General features: G+C 35.2%; 2 protein-coding genes across 2 annotated transcripts; one reads left to right on the plus strand and one right to left on the minus strand.

Moving 5' to 3' along the window:
* Positions 1-1,560: 1,560 nt before the first annotated feature.
* Positions 1,561-9,944, minus strand: efhb (EF-hand domain family, member B). The gene is made up of 13 exons (XM_079444199.1): positions 9,206-9,944; positions 9,037-9,099; positions 7,613-7,756; positions 7,181-7,361; positions 6,979-7,089; positions 6,698-6,827; positions 5,017-5,100; positions 4,849-4,916; positions 4,420-4,574; positions 3,355-3,562; positions 2,987-3,205; positions 1,887-2,068; positions 1,561-1,788 (listed from the first exon to the last, which is right to left on the minus strand). Exons 1-13 carry the CDS (start codon positions 9,257-9,259, stop codon positions 1,642-1,644), a joined length of 1,746 nt encoding a protein of 581 aa, XP_079300325.1. The 5' UTR covers positions 9,260-9,944; the 3' UTR covers positions 1,561-1,641.
* A 58-nt stretch (positions 9,945-10,002) lies between these two features.
* LOC306887924 (ras-related protein Rab-5A-like) lies at positions 10,003-18,146 on the plus strand. Its single transcript, XM_079445969.1, has 6 exons — positions 10,003-10,052; positions 12,037-12,266; positions 13,110-13,261; positions 13,572-13,694; positions 13,863-13,956; positions 15,481-18,146. Exons 2-6 carry the CDS (start codon positions 12,101-12,103, stop codon positions 15,594-15,596), a joined length of 651 nt encoding a protein of 216 aa, XP_079302095.1. The 5' UTR covers positions 10,003-10,052; positions 12,037-12,100; the 3' UTR covers positions 15,597-18,146.
* The last annotated feature ends 7,094 nt before the right edge of the window (positions 18,147-25,240 follow it).

Genomic DNA, 25,240 nt, shown 5'->3' on the forward strand with positions numbered 1-25,240 from the left:
TCATCGAATTATCGTTGACTGAAATTCATTAAATCATTTAGAAATATGGCTGTGGGATTATTATAATTTTTGCAGGCAGTAATGGATTGTTCTGTTCAACTTGCGTGGGTGTTTTGTCACATGTGTGCAAACAAGTCATAATATGATTAACAGTGGATATCATACCTCCTGTTTCAATTTAAATAAATATGTTAATACCATATTAGGCAATTAATCACGCTGGCTTCAACTACAAGTGAACAAAAGAAAATAAAAGCATTAATGTGCTTTACAAAGCTATTTTGCACTCCTCTAGGCTTTTATCATGGATTAGGGACTCTGCTGTTACTATTAATCTGTTTATTGTACTAAACATTAACTCATATTTCTGATGGGTTATATCGATGTTGCCAAATTAGGCAGATGAATTCATCTGTGTACTCTTGTGCGTTTAAAGTCGACATGAAATACAGCTCAAAACCCATTTAACTTCTGTAATCTGACATTTTTTTTAAGTGACAGGATAGGCAAGTGTTGGGTAGGACTTCATTTGAACTATAGAAACTGGATTGGATTGTGAAAAGGAGCAGGCTGTGTATTAATGTTCAAGAGGTTCATGTTCAATGTGTCAAACAAAAGAGATTGAGATTTACTAGTCCAAGAGATGGAATAATTTACCTGATAACCACCAAAGGAATAGGTGTATACTAATATCCAGGCAGCAAATAACTTATTCATAACGGATTACAACACTTGCCCAAACTATATTGGGTAAAGCACACAAACACAGGCTCCCACTTACCATCAGTGTGTGATAAAAAAAAAAGTCCTTTGGGAGAAAACAGTAATTGACAGCAATCTCCATCTCTTTCAAACTCTAAATGCAGCATACGTCCTCTAAGTAAACTCAATAATGTTATCCTGGGAGGCAAAAATTCATTACTAAACTGAGCTATTATTACGCTACGTTGAGGGCACTTCTTATTGCAGTCTGGCCCGTTGCAGCACTTTGCTTCATTTGACAAGAGACTAAATTAAACAAATAACATGGCCGAAATTACCGCTGACCCAATAATGGATCTGAACTAATAAAATACTGCAGTTGTAGAAGTCATGAGGGTCTGAACCCACTTCTCAGTGTAGTAATGATTACTACATTAGTGTGTCCACACTGATTATTGTACAATTGAAGCAAACCTTTCCAGAGGCAGGTTCTGCATTTATCATATTAATCCCTTGAAAGGTACCTAGAGCTTTACCTCACCTGCTTTTACTGGTCATTTTTGATGTTACTTTCTCCTAAATGATCTGATTGAAGGCTAACTTTGAATTATGGAGTCACCAGGGTTTTTAATAGTCAACTAAAACCATAAAAAAGTGGTTACTTTAAATAAACCTGAACTAATTACAAAAAATTAATAAAATTAATAAAGATAGCCAAAAAAAAAAACAGAAATGCAAAAAAAAGTATTAAACTAAAATGTAAATGAAAAGAGAAATTATAAAAATCAAGTAATTCCTAAGATTAATAAAAACACTGGGTGTCATAAAGCATTGCTTGCAAGTTGAAACAAATTTCTTAAGGAACACACTTTTTAATGCAAGTCTTTTTTTAATGGTGCATTATAAATAAAATGTAATTAAAATACTCAAATTTTGTGTTTAGTTTGCCCGTAGTTCACCAAGAACATTTCGAAAGCTTTCCACACATACGTCACCAGCAGGATGTCTCATGGACGCCAGCTTCCAGGCTTCTTCAAATGTCTCCTCAGCAACATGGAGACCCACTTTTTGGAATATCTGTGCAATCTATGAGTGATATATGCAATATCTTTAGTCCATCTGTAATCATTTTTTGGACAGCATAAAATCCCTTTAAATCATAATGCCCGTCATCCGAAACTCACCTCATCTTTGGTGCGAGGACTAAAAAACTCTTTTTCATGGACTCCGTAGAGGGAATGCAGAAGGGGGTGCAGCAGTTCATGTGCTGTTCCTTCATCTCCGTAGTTTGTCCTGTCGCTGATACGTTTGATACGAGGAGCAGGTAGATCAGCCCGTACAGCTGGTACTCCGTATGTGCGATCATCTATTAAAGAGAAGCAATCAGAAGAAACTTTAAGTTTCATTTTCTAGTTGTGTAATTTTAACCCAGCAAAACCTGATATATGATATAGAATTTTTTTTTTTTTTTTTAATGGAATGGTATATTGAACCTTTTGAAAAAACAAGCCTATATATAGTTTGCATGTGTGTTTTTTATTGAGTATCATATTTTATATTTTAGTATGATATAGTGTAAATATGAAAACAGCTCAATTTAATGAAAGGCTCAGAGAAAAATATACAGTTTGGTTCAGATGCTGAAATTTTTATGCCCAAAAATAGGATGAAATTTTGATGCTTGTAATGTAAATCAATGAGATTTTTATAACAGTAAAGCTGACGATACATGAAATTATATAAATATTGGTTGTCACTCTATATCTCATAATATCTAAATGCTTAGTTTTATTATCAAAGATGATGAATAAGAGATGAACAAATAAACATTCCTCAAAAGCCTGATGATCATATTTACAAAAAAAAAAGAAAAAGAAATTATGTCTGGATAATAAAGTAAAATCAAATCAAGTCCAGCTAAGTTGCTTCAGTCCATTAAGTGTTCATCTTTAAATATAAAAGTTATTCTTACATTTACCTCATAAAAATCAGATCAGATTTCACAGTAAAAAGACATTTGAACCACAAGCTGAAAGTTTGTAAAACTACTAAACATACTTTTACTTGCTAAAAAAAAAGTATAAACTATAATCAAACAGACAACAGAAGTCATGTTGTAGATTGTGTGCAACAGGTTTATCAGAAAAGTTTTAAATATAAAAGGTATAAAGGCTTTAAAGGTTAAGCAACACCTTGAAAAAAAGCATGGAGGTTGTTTTAAAGCTTTGTGTAACTTGAATACTTGAGCAGTTTCAAAGATTCAAAGGTTTTGTGTGAGACTCACCGGCTAGGGAAAGTCCACCCACGACAGCATTGATGAGAGAAGACGAGGTGAAGAAGTTGTTCTGCACAGTTCTAGGCCTAGACAGGGTTTTTGGAGTCTTCCTGGTGCTTACCACCTTAACCGGTTCCAGATCTTCAGGTCTAATCAAAGGCTTCACGGCGCTGGATTCCTGGAGGTCTGTGCGCTGCATGTTAGCTGGGGCGGTCCAAGCCTTCCGCTCTACAAGTTTAGAGATAAATTTAAAATATTTCAAGCCTTGAACCAAACCAATTAAGCCTGGAGACAAATCAAAACATTGATTTAAAACAGAACAAATACCAAAAGACTGTTTTGGTAGATCTGTCATGAGCAAGTACACTTAAATTCACCTCCTGTGAGAATTTTCTGCTCCATCCTGTTGATTGGGTGTTTGTCTTTCCAATTAAGAAAATTGGAAAATTCCATGAAGCCGATCAATCCGTCTTTATCAACATCGCAGTAATCCATGAGATCATCAAGCACTGCGTCACTGATGATCATGTTAAACTGGTGGCAGACTTCCTTCAGATCCTGCTTATCGATTTTACCTTGACCCTTCTGTAACACAAGACAATTACAACAGGTAACTGGCAAAACTGGCTTCAAAATTAAGAATCGATTCTAGATTTTGTTTTGCTTTGATGAAGCATACTTTTATTCAGAAATTAATGGTTAACTATGGTGAAATTCTGATAGCTTGCAATATAAATCAATGGTAACACTTCAACATTATTCTCAACCAATTCTCACTATTAACTACCATGCATATTACTAGCATACTGGTTGTTTATTAGTACTTAAATACTTTATCCTACCCCATTCCTAAACTTAACTACTACCTTACTAACTATTAATAATTAGTTAATAGTGAGAATTGCACCTTAAAATAAAGTGTGACCAAATCAATGAGATCTTTATAATAGTATACCAGACGTCTTTGCATGAAATGATAAAAATATTAGTTGTCACTCTATATCTCTCAATAATACTGTATTGATATTTAAAAGCTTAGTATTCTGATCAAAGTTCTGTAGTATCAAAAACTATAATGCAATGCAATAATGATTAACAAACAAATTAATGTTCCTCAAAAGCCTAATGATCAAATTTGATACAGGTTAACTTGATTATCCATACATCTATTTTTCATGTTAAAAAGTAAGTTGTTTCAGTCCAATAAATGTTCATCTTAAAATATTTCTAACAATATAAACGTTATTCTTGTTTACTTTATAAAAATCAGTAAAGATTTCACAGCAAAATTACATGTGAAGCACAAGCTGAAGGTGGACATTTGTACAATTATACTAAAAGGCCTTTTACTTGCTAAAAAAGCACAAGACAGACCATCAAAGAAAAGTGGTAATTGGTAAAACTGGCAACGAGCAGATTAAGCAATGAGAACAGCTGCTGACCTTGTCGTAGTATCTGAATGCTTCGAGTAATGAGCTGAAGTTCTGGTAGTTGGACTTCTTGAGGTGCTGGCGAACAGCGCTGACCATGGCTCGCTGTCTGTCTTTACCTTTCAGGTACTCGCCAGGAGGAGTTTGATGGAGCAGGTCACCCACACCTGAGGAGAAACAGGAAGAACTACAAGTGGTTGAATCTCTCAAAACCAGTCAAGAACATACCCCACAAATATGCTTAACTGTCATGAACATAGGCTTCATTTTCTTTATTTAAAATACAATGAATGTTTTTGAGTTTTAATTATAGTCCAAGTTGAAATTTCCCAACAATGTTTTTCACACCAACCAAGAATAACCCATAAACTCTCTACGATACTGGCTGCTAATTTATTTCTGACATATCAAACTCAGAATGTGACAGACGATTTAAATTACCAAAGCTGTCAGGTTTCATCAAGACTCCAAATGTGTGATCACTGGGAACGTTTAATGTCTCTGCAATTCTATGAATTAATGCACAAACAGAAAAGATGATTTACACAGTGGCAGAAACTGTGAAAATATCATTAGCATTTAACAAAAATGCTCTTAACCATGACTTACGGATCATGAACTTTGCCTGTTTGTGGCTGAGTCTTCTCTCTGAAGTCATCGCAGCGTTTGGAAACTAATTTTGCGCTGTTGTGCCTGAAGACATGAAGATTAATAAATTGTTCATCTCTGATAATGTTGTCATTCACATTGCTATATTAGTTGTCATTAGGGGCTTATTTAAAAAAATTGAAACAAAATATGGATTGTCATTATAAACTGAATACTGAAGATTGCAGACATTCATAATAGCTGTCAAAATAGTAAAAATGACAACACTGTTACCTTTCTGGAGGCATAATGTTATCCCAAAATACATTCATTTAGCTACAAATGACAATGCAATTAATCTCTGATTTTCTCGATCGTTGTGCTGGGACTGAAAGTGGGGTGAATTTGAAATATCCCCCTACAGATGGTGCCATATATATATATATATAGAATATAGTTTTAAAAAAATATATTTTTAAAGCCTCTTCTGCTCACCAAGGCTACATTATTTGCTCAAAAAAAATTAAAATAAATTACTAAATTTAAAATAATTGTTTTCTATTTGAATATAAAATGTAATTTTTTCCTGTGATACAAAGCTGAATTTTCACCATCATTACTCCAGTCTTTAGCGTAACGTGATCCTTCAGAAACCATTCCAATATTCTGATTTGTTGTGCAGTAATTATTAATGCTCAATTATTAATAATGGTTCTTATTATCGATGTTGAAAACATTGTTTGCTGGTTAATATCTTTGTAAAAAAAAAAAAAAAAAAGTGATAAGGATTTTTGATGATTAGAAAGTTCACTCAATCACCACTTATTTGAAATATTTTTTAACATTATAAAATGTATTTACTGTCACTTTTGATCAATTTAATACATACTTGCTGAATAAAAAAAATAAAACAAGCATGAAATAATTTTAAATAGCAGTGTAACACGGTTTTCACAAAATATTAAGCAGAAAAAAAATTCAGTACTGAGAAAAATAATGTTTCTGGAACACAAAATCAACATATTAGAATGATTTCTGAATGATTGTGCACGTGTGTACACATATACATACACACACAATTTTTATTTTTTCAAAAATGTTTACATTTAACAATATATACGCTGCAAAAGTAGAGCTGTTAAAATCATCAAGGACTCAAATTCACTTTGCTTCCATCTGGTAAGCGCTTCCGTAGCCTGATGGCAAAAACTGAGAGACTTTGAAGGAGCTTCTTCCCCCAGGCCATCAGGCTCCTAAACTCTAACTCTGTGTCATAACATCACTTGACTCCATGTAAATATCACCATATCAATAGCTATTCATAATTTTTCTCTACCTCATATTGCTGCCATTTAAATACCCTGTACAAATTTTTGCACATTCCTCTTATTGCTATTTAAGTCAACAACATACTGACCTGCACATTTATATTTTTTATCTTTTATTTTATTCTCTTATTTTTTCTTTTTCTTAATATCTGTATACTTTATAATTGCACTGTCCTTGGAGCGGACCTGACCTACATTTCACTGCTGGTTATACCCTGTGTAATTGTGTATGTGACGAATAAAAATCTTGAATCTATATTTAAATTCAATCTGAAAATAGAAATCAATGCTAATAAATCGCTGTAGGTTTAGATCTTCAGCTATAAGCAAAACGTACAGTAAGTTAAGGTGCATGTGTGTGTGTATACATTTACATTAGTGAGTCACAGGGCCACCGCAGAGATCTGGAGATGGTTCTCCCATCATTGTAATGCGGCGTTGGGAAACCAAACCTACCATCTCTCCTATAGTGATTGCAATCGTACTTTCTGTCCACACGCTCTCCTGCAACAACAAAGAGACAAATGCAGCCAAAAGCTGTCCATCTGTGTTTTCTGAAATGATGCCAAAATAAGCACAAGAGAAAAAGACAACAACAAAAATGGAAAGTTTAGGCAAAGACTAAGACCTCTAAATGGGCTGCATTCTGACTGACCTACAAAATAGGATCCGTGTGAGCGAACGTAGAGCTGATGTCCCTCATCCGCTTCCTTCTTCACCTGATGTGTGGTTTTGGGTGGATTGATGACCTCACCGCCGTTAGATACTGCATTTAAAAGAATTCACAGATTCGCTGTTTCTTTTGATTTTTGAGTCTATAAATGACTATGCTATTGAGGTTTCACTATTACTCTTACACTGGAGCGTTGTAACACCAAAAGTGGTTTTCTCAGCATCAAGCCAGCTTGGTAAACCAGGGCCTTGAACTCCTGACCTCCCAAGAGGAGCTTTCTGATAGTTGGCATAATTGATTTCATGAAGATGACGCAGCCTCTCTTGGAAGCGCGTTTTTGGTGCAGGATGGATCACTAATCCAGCCTGAAAAATGCGTGCATGCAGTGAACAAACACATTTTTTTTAACTATTACATTTGCAACAAAGTCTAAAGTCGCCAATGTGCTTCTAGCAGAAAAAGAAAGAAATAAAAAGCTCATGAATAAATAGTTTTCAATTGGTTTCAAAAGTATTTTGAGATTAATATGACTGGCTTTAAAGTTAAAACGGTTTAAACATTAAGTACTAAGAACGAAAATAGTCACTAAAACAATTTGGACATGATGTCTGCTTACATTAATGGATGATTTAGTGTTCACACCATGGACTAGTGTGCTGGCAATATCAGGATCATTTGCTTTTCCATGGAAGACCCGAACTGTCCCAACGGGCGGCTGAGCAGAATTGACAAACTTTCTCACCACAGGTGGAGTTACATTCTGTAAGTAAATAAATAAATATTTTATACAATGTTAGTCAAAGGTTTGTTTTTTCAAAAGTTGTATATATACACACACACGCACAAAATGGTTTGGTACAATTTACTGCTGAAAAAAATAAATAAAAGGAGATGTTAGTTTATTTAGTACTGACCTGAATAAAATATTTCACAAAAAAGATGTTTACATATAGTCCACAAGCGAAAATAGTTGAATTTATAAAAAATGACCTCGTTCAAAAGTTTACACACGCTTAATTCTTAATACTGAGTTGTTACCTGAATGATCCACAGCTGTGATTAGTGATTGTTTAGTGATAGTTGTTCACGAGTCCCTTGTTTGTCCTGAACAGTTAAACTGCCTGCTGTTCTTCAGAAAAGTCCTTCAGGTCCCACAAATTCTTTGGTTTTCCAGCATTTTTGTGTATTTGAACCCTTTCCAACAATGACTGTATGATTTTGAGATCCATCTTTTCACACCGAGGACGACTGAGGGACTCATATGCAACTATCACGGAAGGTTCAAACACTCACTGATGCTCCAGATGGACAAACCATGCATTAAGAGCAAGGGGGTGAAAACTTTTGGAATTTGAAGATCAGGATCAACTGAACTTATTTTGTTCTTCTGTGAAACATTTAAATGTCTTCAGTAGCTTCTGAAGGGCTGTACTAAATGAAGAAAAATTATGATACTTGGGCAAAACAAGAAAAATATACCCATCTTCATTCTGTTCAAAAGTTCTTAATGCATGGCTTTTCCTTCTGGAGCATCAGTGAACGTTTGAATCTTCTGTAATAGTTGCAAATGAATCCCTCAGTCGTACTCCGTGTGAAAAGATGGATACAGTCATTACTGGAAAGGGTTCAAATACACAAAAATGCTGGAAAACCAAAGAATTCGTGGGACCTGAAGGATTTTTCTGAAGAACAGCAGGCAGTTTTATAGTACAGGACAAACAAGGGACTCATGAACAACTATCACTAAACAAAAAACACAGCTGTGGATCATTCAGGTAACAACACAGTATTAGGAATCAAGGGTATGTAAACATTTGAACGGGATCATTTTCATAAATTATTATTATTTTCTCTTGTGGACTATATGTAAACATCTTTTATGTGAAATATCTTATTCAGGTCAGTACACACACACACACACACATACATATACACACATATACATATACATATATATATATATATATATATATATATATAAAACTGGAGATATTCGTATATCCAGTTAGTAGCCTAAAAGAAAATTGGAGAATGACTCACCCCTGGTGTAATTTCTTGCAGACAAGTCTTAGTTGTGTCACCGACTGTAATGAGCTTTCCTGCCTTACAATGGAAATTATTATACATTAAAATTCAGTAATATTTGTTGCATAATTGTAGTCGACAAATCTATATACAAGATCAAAACTTAAAACATTAGTCGTCCTACCGCGCGGATGTTTGGAAACGTGTCTCTGGATGAATTCCGTTCTATGAGACTCATGCCTACACATTTAATGCAGATTTATTAACCAATTAACCATTTTAACAACTTTACAACAGCAGCACTAATTACAAAGCCTTACAAACACGTAGCAGTGTTTGTTTGCCTTCCGTTACCCTGACAACGCGCTGACAGGAAATGGTTTAGAAAATATTGAAACGTCTTTACTTTTATTCTGGAATTGCTCTCACAACATCATTCTTGACTTTAACAAATATTATGTGAATCCTAATTATGAGTTTACTTATAGAAATGTAATTTTTGGCTTTCATGAATGTGAAAAAAGTGATGCCTATTTTATAAACCTTATTTTCCTGTTAGCTAAATATCATATTCATAAATTGTTAATGTTTTTAGTTGTTGTTGTTTTTTCAAGCATTCAATAAAAAAAAAAGTCGATTTCCAAATTAAGCGTTTATTTTATGTTATAAAATTATCCTAAGACCTAAGTTGCCAATGCGCTTTTAATTGAAAAAAAGACTCGTTAAATTCTGATTTATAAGAAATAATAACAATAAGTTTAATTAACTACTAAATATGAATAAAATACGTGACTGTACTATGACTTTAGTATATTTCAAAGATTAAATTAAATGTAAAATATAATAATAAATAATAATAACAACAATAATAAACTCTTTATACAAAATTATAATCCTGTGTGTTATGAAAATAAAATATTTGTGATGAGCGTTGTTCTGATTGGCCGATTTGTCTCCGATGAGTCTGACGTCAGATCCGGTCATCATCAGTTTTGATGCAAAAGGGGAAGTTGGGAGGAACCGAGAGGAAGGTAACGTACGAGTCACAGGGCTTTAAACATTTGTACAGTTATGTTAATTTGAATGTTTTTTTGCTTTGTTTTTTAAATAAGCCGTACTGTTGTCCAGTTATTTCCGATTTCTTGCTTTTTTAACGGTTTATTTATGAGGTGTCACGCTCAGTGCTGTGTGTGCGAGCGGCCTGTTTGTCTTTTAGCATTAGCACCATTAGCTTCTGGGAGCCATTAGAACCGAAGCATCTGAGAAACTGACAGACCCGTTAAAGTACCGCTAAAAACACGACTGTCATTGAGTTGACTGTGTGTTTACATGCGTGTATTAGAGAGAAAGACGAGGAGACATACAATATCATTAGCATAGTTAGCATCACAAGCTAACAGGCAGCTCCAGCTTCATATCGTGCCATTAAATAATTAAGTGATTTTATGTTGTTATCACTCTGAAATTGAAGTTACTACTAAATTGTTCAGTGAACACTATATTAACCGATCAAAGCCTGCTGCGATTTGTTTTGAAGAACCAGATTATGCTAAACGTTAAATAATAAGTCACGTTTTATCAATAATATTTATTTAATTTGAGCATATCCCATCAATTCTGATGTGAAATGTAAACAAATTGCTATTTATAATCGCCTTTTAATTTAAAAGTGTTTAGGAGCTATCTCAAGCACTTATTGATTATTAGCGTCAATAATAGACTTGTTTTGCATGGTCACTCTTGTCTCATTCTTTCTATATCGCATAAGATATAACAAGGTTGTCTGTGAAGCATGTATAGTCTAGAATGTAATGTTCTTTGGGACTTGGGCTGTGTTTGAATAGCATATCACCACACTAGTCTTACTGTTTCTGCAGTGTACATTATGGAAGTTTTCTTCCGAATGACCTATATTTTAGTACTTTACAATACTACAAAAACACCTGAAAAGTATACACCAAAAAGTGAAAAACTTGTATGTCCACGTTACTTCAGTGTATAGGCTCAAAAAGTCAAATGAAGGAATTAGAAAGTAAAAGAAAGCACTGGGATATCAATCTTGTTCTGAACACTTACTGCACATTTTTGCCTACTATTAAATATTCTTCACTTTTTTCTGTGGTTATTGTTAATGGGCTTTTTCTTATCGTTTCCTTAAGTTGCATTACTGCTAAAATCAGTTGGCAGTAAACAATATAGACTATGGAAGCCTATTTCTACCACATAGGAAAAAAAACACGTATTGCTAAATCATAAATATTAGTGAAGTCAAATTTGTAACATTAATTTTGAATTTGGGTCATAAACTAATAATTTAGTAATAAGCGAATTTCGACTTCATCAGTTGACAATTTTGAGTGATTTTGATTGTCATTTTTTAAAATTTCATAATTATGACGGTCCATTTAATAGTGTGTTTCATAATTCTGACTTTTATGTCAATTTCACGCTTGGTCATAATTATGTCTGTCATAATTATGATTTATTATCGAATTATGATTTTTCTCATGTGGCAGGAATGGCCTTCCATAATATACAGTAATCAGTATGTAATAAGATAGTATTTCATCCCCATCATGGCTTCGGTTTTTGTTTGTGGTGTTTAAGGAGACAAGACTGATGTCACTGGGTTTTTGGGTCAAAGCACAAAAGACATTTAAGGCTTAACACAGTGGCAGTTCCTAAACAATGTCTATTGTCTATGATTTAGTCATGTGACCACATTGGTATGGATGTAATTGATGGCATGACACAATAGATGTTCTTACTATATCAGTGTTACAGTCTCATATATTACAATATATGAACTGAAGATCTGGGTCTCAACTTGTAGGATTATGCTTATTACAGAATATAGAAAATGGCATATTGTTACTAATTGGCCACCAACGTATATTGTGCAACTCTCGTTATCCTCAGGTTGTATTTGGCTAACCAAGACACCCCTGATATATTACATTACGTAATAGTGTTAACTTACAAGCGATACTAGATTATTAATGTTTGTTCCCGTAGATCTGGGAGTTACCGTTTGAGAAGCACCTCTTGACTTCAGTACAGGAGATTGGGGCTTAGGGTCATGGCAGGAAGAGGTGGAGCAACGAGACCTAACGGGCCGAACGCCGGCAACAAAATCTGTCAGTTCAAACTAGTGCTTCTGGGAGAGTCCGCTGTGGGGAAGTCAAGTCTAGTCCTTCGCTTTGTAAAAGGACAGTTTCATGAGTTTCAGGAAAGCACAATAGGAGGTAAGACATGCATTATATTGCCTGCATATAATAGCCCATATCTGATGTGATGCTAATGCATTTATGCATGGGCAGTTTGACTAAAATCGTGTATTACAGTAATGGTATATCACTAGTATAATATAACTAAGACAACTTTTTTTTGGTGGAAAAAAGACATAATTTTCCATATGAATAATTGAGTGATTTTATTAATCACTCTGATTTGTACAGTAAACACAATATTAGCTAATCAAAGGCTGCTGTGGTTTGATTTGACAAGTCGTGCTTTAACAAATGTTTATTTAATTTGATATACGGATAGGCAGTATGGACAAAATCGTGTATTATGGTAATGGTACTAGTCTTACTAGTACTAGTTAGTTTTCCTGTACGGATGGGCAAAATGACCAAAATCTTATATTATGGTAATGGTATGTCACGATATAACTTATTTTTGCTGTAATGGGCAGGATGACCAAAATTGTATATTATAGTAATAATATGACGATATAACTAGTTATTTTGCCAGAAAAAAAAAATAAGTTGTGTATATTAAAAACTCATGATAAGCCAATGGTTAACGATGATAACCAGTTAAATAAATAAAATAAATTAACTGTAAATTCTGATTTGAGGAGTCACATTTGTCATTGTAATAGTCATAAGTCAATATACACAATGACAACAGTAAACAGGCACAAAAAGTTTAGTTATCAACACCCTTTAACATCTCAATCGGCTAAAATCTTTCTGCCATTGGTATGTGCAGTCATACTGCCCAGCCCTAATTACAAGCAATTAACAGATACTGATGACAAGATCTGACCCGTCTCTGTCCTGTCTCTGTCCTCTCTCCACTAGCTGCCTTCTTGACTCAGACAGTATGTTTGGATGACACAACAGTCAAGTTTGAGATCTGGGACACAGCTGGCCAGGAGCGTTACCACAGTCTGGCCCCAATGTATTACAGAGGAGCGCAGGCTGCCATAGTGGTGTATGACATTACAAATGAAGTGAGTCCTAACCCACTTTGTTTACTCTGCAGTTTAATTGACAAATCAGATTTTTTGAGTAAAGTTAAGTCACATTTATTTATAAGGCATTTTATATAATACAGATATATATAATACAGTAATAAATGGGAAAATAACATGATGCAGGTGTCAATTAAAATTTTTCTAGTCTCATCATTCAGTTTTAGTCAGTTTGGATCTGTGAAAAAAATAACGACGAAAAATGCATATGTTCCTTTTAAGCACAAACGAGAAAGCTCCGAATCCAGAAATTGCTTTACAGAAATGCATGTTTTTGTTTTTCTTTCAGGAATCATTTGCACGTGCGAAAAACTGGGTGAAAGAGCTTCAGAGACAAGCCAGTCCAAATATTGTAATAGCTTTGGCTGGAAACAAGGCAGACCTTGCCAACAAGAGAGCGCTGGACTTTCAGGTTTGCGATGTTTGAACAGCCACAGATGAGCAGACGCTTCCTGTTGGCTTTACAAATGAGATGTGGAACTGTTTATAAACAAACAAACATGCCATGCAGACTTCCAGTCGCTTAGAACTGTCCATTTAGAGTCTGAAACCCTGACTTTTTTTTTTTTTTGGTTCACAGGATGCACAGTCATATGCAGATGACAACAGTTTGCTCTTTATGGAAACGTCGGCAAAGACTTCAATGAACGTGAATGAGATTTTTATGGCCATTGGTAAGTTTATCAACCAGTTTGACGCACTACTTTTTTGGTAAATAGTTCTACACTGCCATTCAGAAGTTTAGGATCTATATGATTTTCAGTGTTTATGAAAGAGCGTATTTTTATTTTTGCTTAGAGATACAGTAAAACCAGTAATATTGTAAAATAACTTTTCTATTTGAATATTTTAAATGTAATTTATTCCTGTGATGCAAAGCTGAATTTTCAGCATCATTACTCCAGTCTTCAGTGTCACATGATCCTTCAGAACCCATTGTAATACGCTTATCTGCTGCTCAAGAAACATTTCTAATTATCTTCAAAGTTAGAGGTACAAAAATGTAAACACCCTAAATTTTGTACCTAGAATATCTGGTTTCACTCAAGAAAATGCATCACAGTTTAGAGTTAAATTGGGTTGTGAATGCCATTTCATGTTCAAGGAATGGTTCATCGAAGGAAGATCAGATGTGTTAAAACATTAGCCACACTTAAATCTAGACTCAAATCGTCTGTTTAGTTGTGCATTTACTGAATGAGCACTGTGTTATGTCTGAACCGATTCCACTGTATTTTATGTATAATCATTTTCTATTTTTAACTGTACTTAACATTTTAAATCAAATTTTAAATCATTTAAAAAGTTTTTGTTTTTATTGTTGCGATTTTTTTAAATGATTATTTGAAGTCCTTTTATGTAAAGAACTTTGAATTACCATGGTGTATGAAATGTGCTATATAAATAAACTTGCCTTGTCTAAACAGATTTGGAGAAATGTAGCATTCCATCACTTGCTCACCAATGAATCCTCTGCAGTGAATGGGTGCCGTCAGAATGAGAACGCTGATAAAAACATCACAATAATCCACACCACTCCAGTCCATCAGTTAACATCCTGTGAAGTGAAAAGATGTGTGTTAATAAGAAACAAAACCATTAAGATGTTTTTAACTACAGACTGCTACTTCTGGCTAAAACGTGACTCCTCTATCCATCCATAATATTGGTTTCTCCAGTGGGGGGAAAAAAAACTGTCTGAATCGGGTGAGAAATATGCACAGATCAAGCACTGTCTATAAGTAAAACCCTGTCTGAAACTATTCTAAACCAAACATATATTTGTGATGTGAGAGGACAACGGGGGATGAACTTTTTAACTGGAGGAATCGTTATTATGGACTCATATTTTGGTGAGAGTTTAAATTTAAAACATCTTGATAGATCATAGATTTGTTTCATACAAATGCACAGCTTTTCACTTCACAGGATGTTAATTGATGGACTGGAGTGGATGTTTTTATCAGCTGTTTGGGCTTTGATTCTGATGGCACCCATTCACTTCAGAGGATCAACTGATGAGAAGTTGATGTGATGCCAACTTTCTGCAAAATCTGTTACAATAAAGAAAAACCCGTGCATCTTGGATGGCTTGAGTAAACTTTCATCAAATTTTAATTTGTGTGTGAACTATTCCTTTAACTTCATCATTCCTTATATTTACAAAACTACCTCTTTTGTGTGTTTTTGTACCTTAGCAAAGAAACTACCCAAGAATGAGCCCCAGCCTGCAGGTGCCAACACAGGACGCAACAGAGGTGTGGATCTAACAGAAACGGCACAGCCCACGAAAGGTCCCTGCTGTAGCAACTAAACAGCGACGGTCCTCACCTCCTAACCAACCGCATCACATCTGGACATGGGGCTCCTCCTTCCAAACCTCGCTCCTTGGATTAGCTAAAGACTCTGTATAGCTGTGTTTCTAATCCTTTTTTTTTTTACTTTTTATTTTTAAGAAAAAAATATGTAAATCAACAGTCTACTGGATGCATGCATCACTACAAATGCTAAATACACATTTTAACTTAATTCAGCAGGAGAACAAACCCAGATGAAAGCGCGTGAGAGAGAGAGAGAGAGAAATATTGAGTGTGTTTGCATGTGTTTAGTATGTGGAACTGATTACTTTATAACCAGGCCCAGGCGCAATCTGCAGACGTTTTCTGCGAAAATGGATTAAAACAATGTGTTAAACGAAGCTATCCTTAGTGGTAACCGTAAGCATAATCTAATCAAATTAGCAAACTAATAAACTTCATGAATGCATTACAGTTCTGTGGAAATCTGCTTGCAGATTTCGTGTAGGCCTGTTTATGACTCAAAATTGAATCAGAAAGAGTTTAAAAACTGTTTAAGAAAAACCAGATCCATCAGCAGCTGGTCTAAGTTGGTTTTGGGTTGTAGTTTGGATACAGTAGCTTCCTATATTCTAGTCAAGCATTCCTCAATGCACCTGCTGTGTCCTCAGTACACCACAAATTGCAGTATGGCCATGATGATATTAAAAATATTGGGCCTTCATGAGCATAACTCAAAGTCGTCCAGCTCTTTGGCAGAAGGGATCTTACAAATGGCTTGGTGAATCGATACCGTCTTTGGGATAAAGAACAAATCAAGGAAGGCAGTCAGTAAAACATGTTCAGCCTGCTGTATGAATGATTATTATTAATTGGGACTGTATTCTCTTCTCTGTGTTATGCTTTTACGTTTATTGCCAGGCCCAGATAGATATGGGTGGGCTGTGTAAGCCTGTTTCCACCAAAAAAATAAAAAAGGTACGTTTATCTTTTCTCGAAATTGCAACAACAGAAAAAAAAAGCCAGAAATCTGAGATTATATCTCACAATTCTGATTTTTCTCACAACTGAGAAATATTGACTCAAAATTGAAAGATATAATCTTGGAAATCTGACTCTCAAAATTGGAACTTTATATATTTCAATTCTGAGTTTGTCTCACATTACTGAAAAATATAACTAAAATTACATTTAGAATTCTGCCTTTTTTTTGTTGTGGCAATTCTAAGTTTATACAGTAGTCAACATTTGAAGTGGATCAAAAAGACAAAACACATTTTGGTTTTAGGACAACTTTGATGAAAGGTTTTGAGCCACTTCAAATGTTGACTAGTGTAATCTCCAAATTGCAAGGGCAAGAAAACTATTTGAGAGAGAAAGTTGCCATTACCTTATTTTTTTTTCCCGTGGTGGAAACAAGCTTCCATGTGTAAAAGTGTGACCATTTGAATCATGCACAATTTCTATGCGGGCCTGGTAATTATCAATTAAGAGACAAAAAAAATTAATTACTCCAGACATGTCCAGGAATCTTTCCCTGCAATTGTTATTGTAATCTTACTGGAAGTCATGAGCAAACTGTAACGCCTGATTATGTCAGTGATGCAGTGCAGTTTTGTTATCACATGTACTCTGAAGACTAAAGGTGTATGTTTGCGGGCAGATTTAAATGATACCTGCTGCCAGACATAAAAGACTCGGTGAGGGCTTTTACTTCAAAACATGTCTTGGAGATCTTTCAGTGTTTTGTGGTCAGATAGAAACCCAGCATGTCTGCATCATTTAGGTGTGCCTGCCATGACGGACAGTAATTTTTTGCACACTGTACAGCCTCTCATAAATCCTACTACCAGTTTGAAGTTTCTTTTAACGGAGAATCATGTTTAAATGGTGGTCTTTTTAATGTACGTAGTGTTATTAACAAATGAACTTGACATTTAGTCAGTGGTCTGTCTTGTACCTTCTCTTAAAATGCTCAATGTTTTTATTTCTAAGAACCTATTGAATTGCACAATTTTGAGTTGCGTTTTTTTTTCTTCTTTCTAGTTATACAATTGTGTCTGCCTGTCATATCCAAAATGATTTTATCATGGACTACAGTGGACATTCTAACACTCCTGAAGTACCAGGTAGCTGCGGTCAGTAAACTAACTGGCAGATGTTCGTTAAACCAAACAGTTTCAGCGGCGTAGTGCATTAACACTGAGGGACTACTCATTTTTTAATGTCCAGGTACTAGTATATTTCCAATAAAGGGGGTGAATTGTGTACATACACGCTGTGAACATTTAATTCAGGTGGTTTTGATTCCAATTTGATAACATTTGTCTGATACACGCATTTGGAATATAAATATCCTGGACACCACCAGCAATTCCATCAGATGAGTACAAAGGCTGGTCATCAAATTTGGTAGTTTTTCCAACATGTTTGTCTTATCCTGTTGTAGATTCCTCGCCTTCCACTGCGACTGAAGTTTCAGTCAACTCACTTGTCCAATCCAGAGCATGTCTTCCAAATGCAGCGTTCCTCTTCCTCAATACTGAATCACAAAGTCAAAATAATCCAAAAAAACCAAAAAAAAAAAACTTTCAAAACTGGTGCACTCCTGTAAGCCATTTGGGGACTCTGGCAGTAAGCAGCAGAAGACCTCAGCCTACGGTCACCAAAGTTCAATTTAACTTCAAGCAAGCAAATCCGAAACGAATCCTGGATCCTGCATTTCATTCCTAAACTCAGCTTCATGTCCATTTCTTGAACACTCTTAAAAATAAACGATGCCATCGAAGAACCATTTTTGTCTAAATGGTTCCATAAAGAACCTTTAACATCTGAAGAACCTTTCTGTTTCACATAAGTTTCTTTGTGGCGAAAGAAGGTTCTTGAGATTATAAAAAGGTAAGAAAGAGATGGTTCTTTAAAGAACCTTTGACTAAATGGTTCATTGTGGAAGCAAAACTGATTCTTCTATGCCATTGCTGTGAAGAACCTTTTAAGCCCTTTATTTTTAAGAATGAATTGGGATGTTCATTATAGTAGGTGTATGTGTCATTTTAAGTAAAAGTGTGTGCTAAATGACCACTTACTCAGCTATACACTGTAAAAAAAAAACGTTGAGCCAATTTAAAATTAAGGCAACCAGCTTCAGCAGATTAAGTTTATTCAACAAAAAGTTGAGAATCTCCTACAAAAAATAAATTGAGAGAACTCAGAAATCTGCTGAAGCTGGTTGCCTTAATTTTAAGTTGGCTCAACTTTTTTTTTTTTTTTTTTTTTTACAGTGTATGGGAGCAGGGATTTAAAGCTACACGCTTTAAAATATAGGTTTTACAAGGGATGCGATGCAATAGAACAACCATTTTTGGTTCCAGTTGATTTGGTTAACAGCTCCTAAACTGTTTTTATTAGTGTGAAGAACATTTTAATGATATAAAAGGACCATTTAAATAACATTTTGTGGAATGGAAAGGTTCCACAAAAAGTTATAGGTTCTTCATGGAATCATCAATGCCAATAGAGTGTGTTAAGAATATAATAATAATCTGAAGAATAATTTTCCACTGTAAAGAACCTTTTGTGCAATGAAAAGTTTCCATGGATTTTAAAGGTTCTTCATCAACGCCAATAAAGGAACCTTTATTAAAAAAAAAAAAAAGGAAACAATAAATGTGTGATTTAATTAAGACGCACATGTTCCCTCAAAGCATTTTTAGTTAAGCTCTGCCCTTAAATCCACTGAATACTGTGCTGTAACATGCACCATCAGCTTTTCTTCACAATTCATGTGGTATTTTTCTATATGCCAGTAAATCCTGAAAGTGGCACAGAAATGACACACTTAAAGTGAAATGAAAAATGTTCGCCCCGTCCTCTTTAACAACTCATTTTACTTGGATAGTAAGTTGTGTATATGTAGATTTACTGGTTTAGTGAACCCATAGTGACGCACTTTTCATGCATGCATTTAAAACTCAATTTTGTCAGCATTTGGAAGCTTTTCCTCACCTGCATGTTCTCCTCCTATCCAGCAGATGGCAGCAGGACGCTTTCCCAGCTCTGCTCTATGTGCTAGTAGTGGTTTGTCCTCAGAAAAACTCACTTTACTCAGTAAAAGTGATTAAAAAAGTTTCCTGTGGGAGTCTCTTTGGGCTTTTCCACACAAGCTTCACTGCAACTCCAGTCAGATTGAATCAGGGTATGCAGGTGTGCAGGGGATGCAAATTACCCAGAGGCCATTGTGGTTTGTGTGAATCAAAATCAATATGCATGCAAATTCGACATGACCCAATTCATCTGGGTCGATCCGACTCGTTCTTACAAGTAGCCAATCACTGATTCAGAAAGCACTCAGACAAAACAGGCTACAGAAAAGAAAAAGTTCAAGTAGCACAAGAATTAATTTGGATTAATCGGTTCATTGTTTACAGGAATTCACCCACCAGCCTCATGCTTCTTGCATTTTCTCTCAAAATGTGCGACTGTGTATCGTCAAGACAACTATTTAATAAATATTTGACAAATCTAGCTTTGACTTCAGTGAATAAATGATATTTAACTACAGATCAGCTCCATCTATTGAAGAAAATCTCTGAAAAGAATTAGCTATAATTTTCACAATCACACACACTAAACTGAGGAGACATTTTTAGCTGTTGCTACAGTTGGACCTATACTTAAAATTATAAATATTATCTAAAAACTCCAAACACGTTTCTTCATAAAATACATCTATTGTTATTAGGGTATAGCAGGGTTCCTCAAATCTTTCCCTGGAGATCCAATCTGCTGCAGAGTTTAGCTCCAACCCTGATAAAAACTCATCTACCTGTGATTGTCTAATGCTCTTGAAGACTCTGATTAGCAGCTCAGGTGTGTTTGATTAGGTTTAGAGCTAAACTCTGCAGGAATGGTCCAGATTTGAGGATCCCTGGGTTATAGCCTATAGCAGTGCTTCCCAAACCTGTCCTGGAGGACCCCTAGCCCTGCACATTTTGTATGTCTCCCTTATCTAACACACCTGATTCATAGCAGTCTCTACTAACGAGCTGATGATCTGAATCAGGTATGTTAGATAAGGGAGACATACAAACTGTGCAGGGCTAGGGGTCCTCCAGGACAGGTTTGGGAAGCACTGGCCTAGGTTACTAACGTAAAACACGAAAATATAGCCACAATTATCTTAAATTGTCTTAAAGTGATCATCTCTAGTTAATTTTCTTGTAGAAATGCTGCTATTTTCAAAACAGCTGTGAATTGTAGGACATGTTTTGTCCAGTGTCTTGAGAATCAGCAATATTAGAGGCAGGTGCTTCTAAAGTTAATTTATTGCTTCTGTGAACGTTTAGACATTGAAACAACAAGGTGACATTGTGGACATCCGAGTTGTTTTCTGCCACGATATGCATCTCCTGTCGTGCTTGTCACCTGCAGCCCTGAGATCATCACGCTGACAGTCCTATTAAGATGATAACTCTGACCGCTGCATATATTACTGTCACTCCACTCACCGCTTCATCCCCTCTGAATGAAAAGAACCAGAGGATTGTGTCAAACAGGCCTCGTCACAGAGAGGGTGTCAGATATCTGTAGGGTGAGTGGGTTTTTCAAGACTCAAACCGGGACGGACAGGAGGGTAGAGGGTGTTCTTGTGAAATCTTCATGGGGAGTGAAAATGTGATTGGAGTATAGTTCTAAAACCGCTGGAAAACAATAGTTTTTCATTATAGTTGGTATCATTTTTACTTTCTTCCTGGTGCAATTAATATTGTTAACTAAAACTATTATACAAGAAGAGCACTAATATTAAGTGGAAATAAAGAAAATTACTGGGAATAAATACAAACTGAACTAAAAGTAAAACTATTAAAACACAATAAAAAATAAATAAACCGAAACAATTTTTGAAAACGCAAATAAAAATCATAAAATATTTAAATTATTTATATATATATATATATATATATATATATATATATATATATACACACACACACACACAAACACATGCATGTATATTTTTAAGAAAAATATTAGTTTATATTTTATTATATACTTAAATATACACATTACATAAACAACAAACGCAATTAATAGTTTGCCAGCACATACATATATATATATATATATATATATATATATATATATATATATATATATATATAGGCCCAAACAGACTATTGTAAGTATGTGAACGCAACTGCGTAACATTGCAATGCTACACACTATCCATGCATTGTATCATTCTGCTCTGATTCCATGCATTATTTAATTCTGGAATTAATCAGTCAAAACAGACCTTGTAAAACTGAGAATGTTCTATATAAACTGAGACATCTGGTCACCCTGAGTGTCTACCCCATAATAAACTTATAAAAACATTTATGTTCTTGTTGAAAAGTTCCGTCTTATGCAAAAAAAAAAATCAAATAAAAAAAAAAACTCTCTTGAAGTCCTCTTTTCAAAACTTCTCCTTACCAGCCACTTGACTCCATTCCAGTACCAAACACCAATCCGGTCAATTCCTGATGGATACAATTAAAGTCCTGTTTCAATTAGATATGCATCTGAATAAAAAAGTAAAGTGTGTTGCGGATGTCAAGGACAGTTCACAGAACTGAAATAGCCTTTCATAAGTTGTCATATGTCATGTAATCCTATGTAATAAATTGCAATCTAAGTATGCATGTATTTGTCATTTGCACATTTCCCGAAATAGGTCCTGATCTGCTTGGAAACAGCAAACCTCAGAACCAAAACTGCTGTTGCTGTGATGCATAAAGCCCTAGCAACAGTCAGACAGTGTGAATAACTCGCATCACGCCTGTAAAAACACACTTTATCTTCTATGGAAATGAACTGGAAACATCTGAAGCGTTTCGGGCTTTTCTTTCCTAGACCCTTGAGATGTGCTCCTAACGATCGATTTTATGCTTTTTTTCCCACCCTCCATATTCCTTAATCCAGCCTTAAGGCAAACATTATAAAGTTTTTATGGAAAACATTAAGAAGTTGAGGACTTTTTTTTTTCCTCACTGAAGGCCTTAAAGGTACAGCTCACCCAAAAAGGAAAAACCTGTCATCATTTACTCACCCTCACAAGTTTCAAATTCCTAAGACTTTCTTTCATCTTCAGAACACAATTAAAGATATTTTTCATGAAAACTGAGGTATTTCTGTACCTCAGTTGACAGTCTACACAACCTCTTTGATGATTCAAAACGTTCATGAAGAGGTTGTAAAACAAATCCATATGTATATACTGAACAGATTTCATTTTGACATTTATTCACATATTTACATTGATCAGCAAACAAACAGAAGGTCAATCATATGGAAGGCAGATGGGGTCAGAAGTCTTTATGCAGAATGCGTGAAATTTGACTGTGTCAGCACACACTATTTGTCTGTGTTAATGCAACAACATGCACAGCAGCCAATAAAATCGCTGTATTTGAGACTATATTTGCATATGGGGCGTTATGGTACGTTGGTGTATATGTATACAAACATTAGAAATCGTGTTTATTCATGAAGGATGTAGTAGTGGTATGCCGGTGTGCATATATGCAAACATCAGACATTATATTTGTTCGTGAGGGATAATGCATTTTCATTTTGTGTGATGTCAGTCTTATGTCATGATTTATCATGTCCTTTTTAGTTGTTTAGTTCAATGTCCTTTCCCAAGCAGAAAAGTCTCAATTTGCATTGTAACATTAATGCAAAGATCTGCTATGAAACTCTAGATGGTGCATAGGTTATAACTCAAGCTGATACAATTACACCATCGTTCACATGGTGCAGCTGATTGGTTTCTTTTCGCATCAGCAGCCAATGAGCTTGCTGCTCAACATTCAAATGCTTGGCTAGTGCTGGCAGCACACTTCAGAAACCCTCCACCTTCCCCAGCTCCACCTGTATAGATCTGCAATGGGGTAATTTCATGTATGCTATACATGAGGGTTATTTCATATATGTTATATGTGAAGCAGAAGTACAGCAGCAGCGTAGCAGATCCATTCCGCCAAGACCAAACATACCATGCTAAACTCTCAGAGAGTTGTCGTGACAGAAATAAATTTACTCTAGCACAGTAGATATCAGTAAAGCAGTGCCACAATAAATTAAAGAAAGGATTAATAAGTGGGTAAATATAGAGGTAAATCTGCTTTAAAAAGTATTACACATTCAAGCACGGCCAGAAACGCATTCAAATTTACTGTCTTTATGTGGTAAAACTTGACATCTTGACACGTACTAAAGAAATACAGCGAAAACGGATGCTTTAACATGGACAGAATGTGTATGTCTACACATACAAAAGAAATGTGTTCAAAATTGCATGTTAACGTGGATGAACAGTGCATGTTGTTGACAGTTTTGTTGTTGAGAGTTTTGGCACTGTCTGCCCTCCATAGTCAGACAACAAATAGAAAGAAAGAAAGAAAGAAAGAAAGAAAGAAAGAAAGTCATATGGGTTTGAAATGACACGTGGGTGAGGAAATTACAGAATTCAGGGTGAACTATACCTTTAAGTGCACTCGCTCTTTGAGTGCTCTGCATTTGGGTTATTTAGAAAATGTATTTTTGATGACCTTCCCTCGTTTTCAAAGAAACGCTGTGGTTTAATGACACTGAAAGCTCTAGAGGTTAACGATAGCTAAACAGAACAAGGTATAATTTCTGTCAGGGCTTTAGTGCTGAGCCGCAGGCAGCAGTAAAACCTCGTAATGTGCAGTTACTCTTAACTTTAGGACAGCTTTTATTGTGTTCAACTTGTGATCTGGTCCGAATAACTCTTAAGGGTGCAATGTATACACAGTGATTATGCATAATGCATTCAGACTGGAAAATATTAAAGATACAGGTATGTGGAAATTAACTTTAATAGAATTAGCTGCTAACGGCTCAATGGCACCAACATTGCTATTTGATCCAGAGTCTTTATTTTATACAGGAGATGGTTGGCAGTTTATATTCTCTTTTGCGTACTCATTTCACTCGTTGAATGCATTTTTTTTTTAATTGATTAAGGTTTTTTTGGCTTGTGTTTTAAACAGCAGTTGGGGATTTTCTTTATATCTGGACTCATGTTATAATCAGCCTTTTACACTTTAACTTCTGATCCAAAAAACAATTATTGACATATTTTCAGCTGCACACGTCCAGATCCCTCATCGACTCTGAGGTGCTGAATGTCCTTCCAGTTTATATTCATCAGCATGCATTTGAACTTAATTATGAACAGTATTTAAATGCTCTAATCAGAAAGAGACCGCATTTCAGAATCATTGTAAAGGTGTTCTAAGTGGTTGCCAGGAGGTTGCTCTGAGTAGTTATTTCTAAATGCATAATTATTAGTCAAAAGAATCCATATATTTCCACTTCTTTTTTCATTTCTCAGGTAAAAACAGTAAGTCTGATTGGTTAGAAAAGCAAAAGCACACCTCCCCTCAACAACAACAAAACACAGCTAGAGATACAGTATCATTCATGTTCATAGCAACAAGGACAAGCCAGGTGCTTAACAATACTCAGGCCTAGAGGCTTGTTCAAATCCCAAAGTATGAGCAACAGTGATACTTGACCACAAAGTAATAAGAATGACCCTCTTCCAAGCTCAGATAAAATGAGCCTTCTTGAGTCAATGTCACAGATTATT

The sequence above is a fragment of the Barbus barbus genome (assembly GCF_936440315.1).
Source record: "Barbus barbus genome assembly, chromosome: 21".
Taxonomy (NCBI): Eukaryota; Metazoa; Chordata; class Actinopteri; order Cypriniformes; family Cyprinidae; genus Barbus; species Barbus barbus.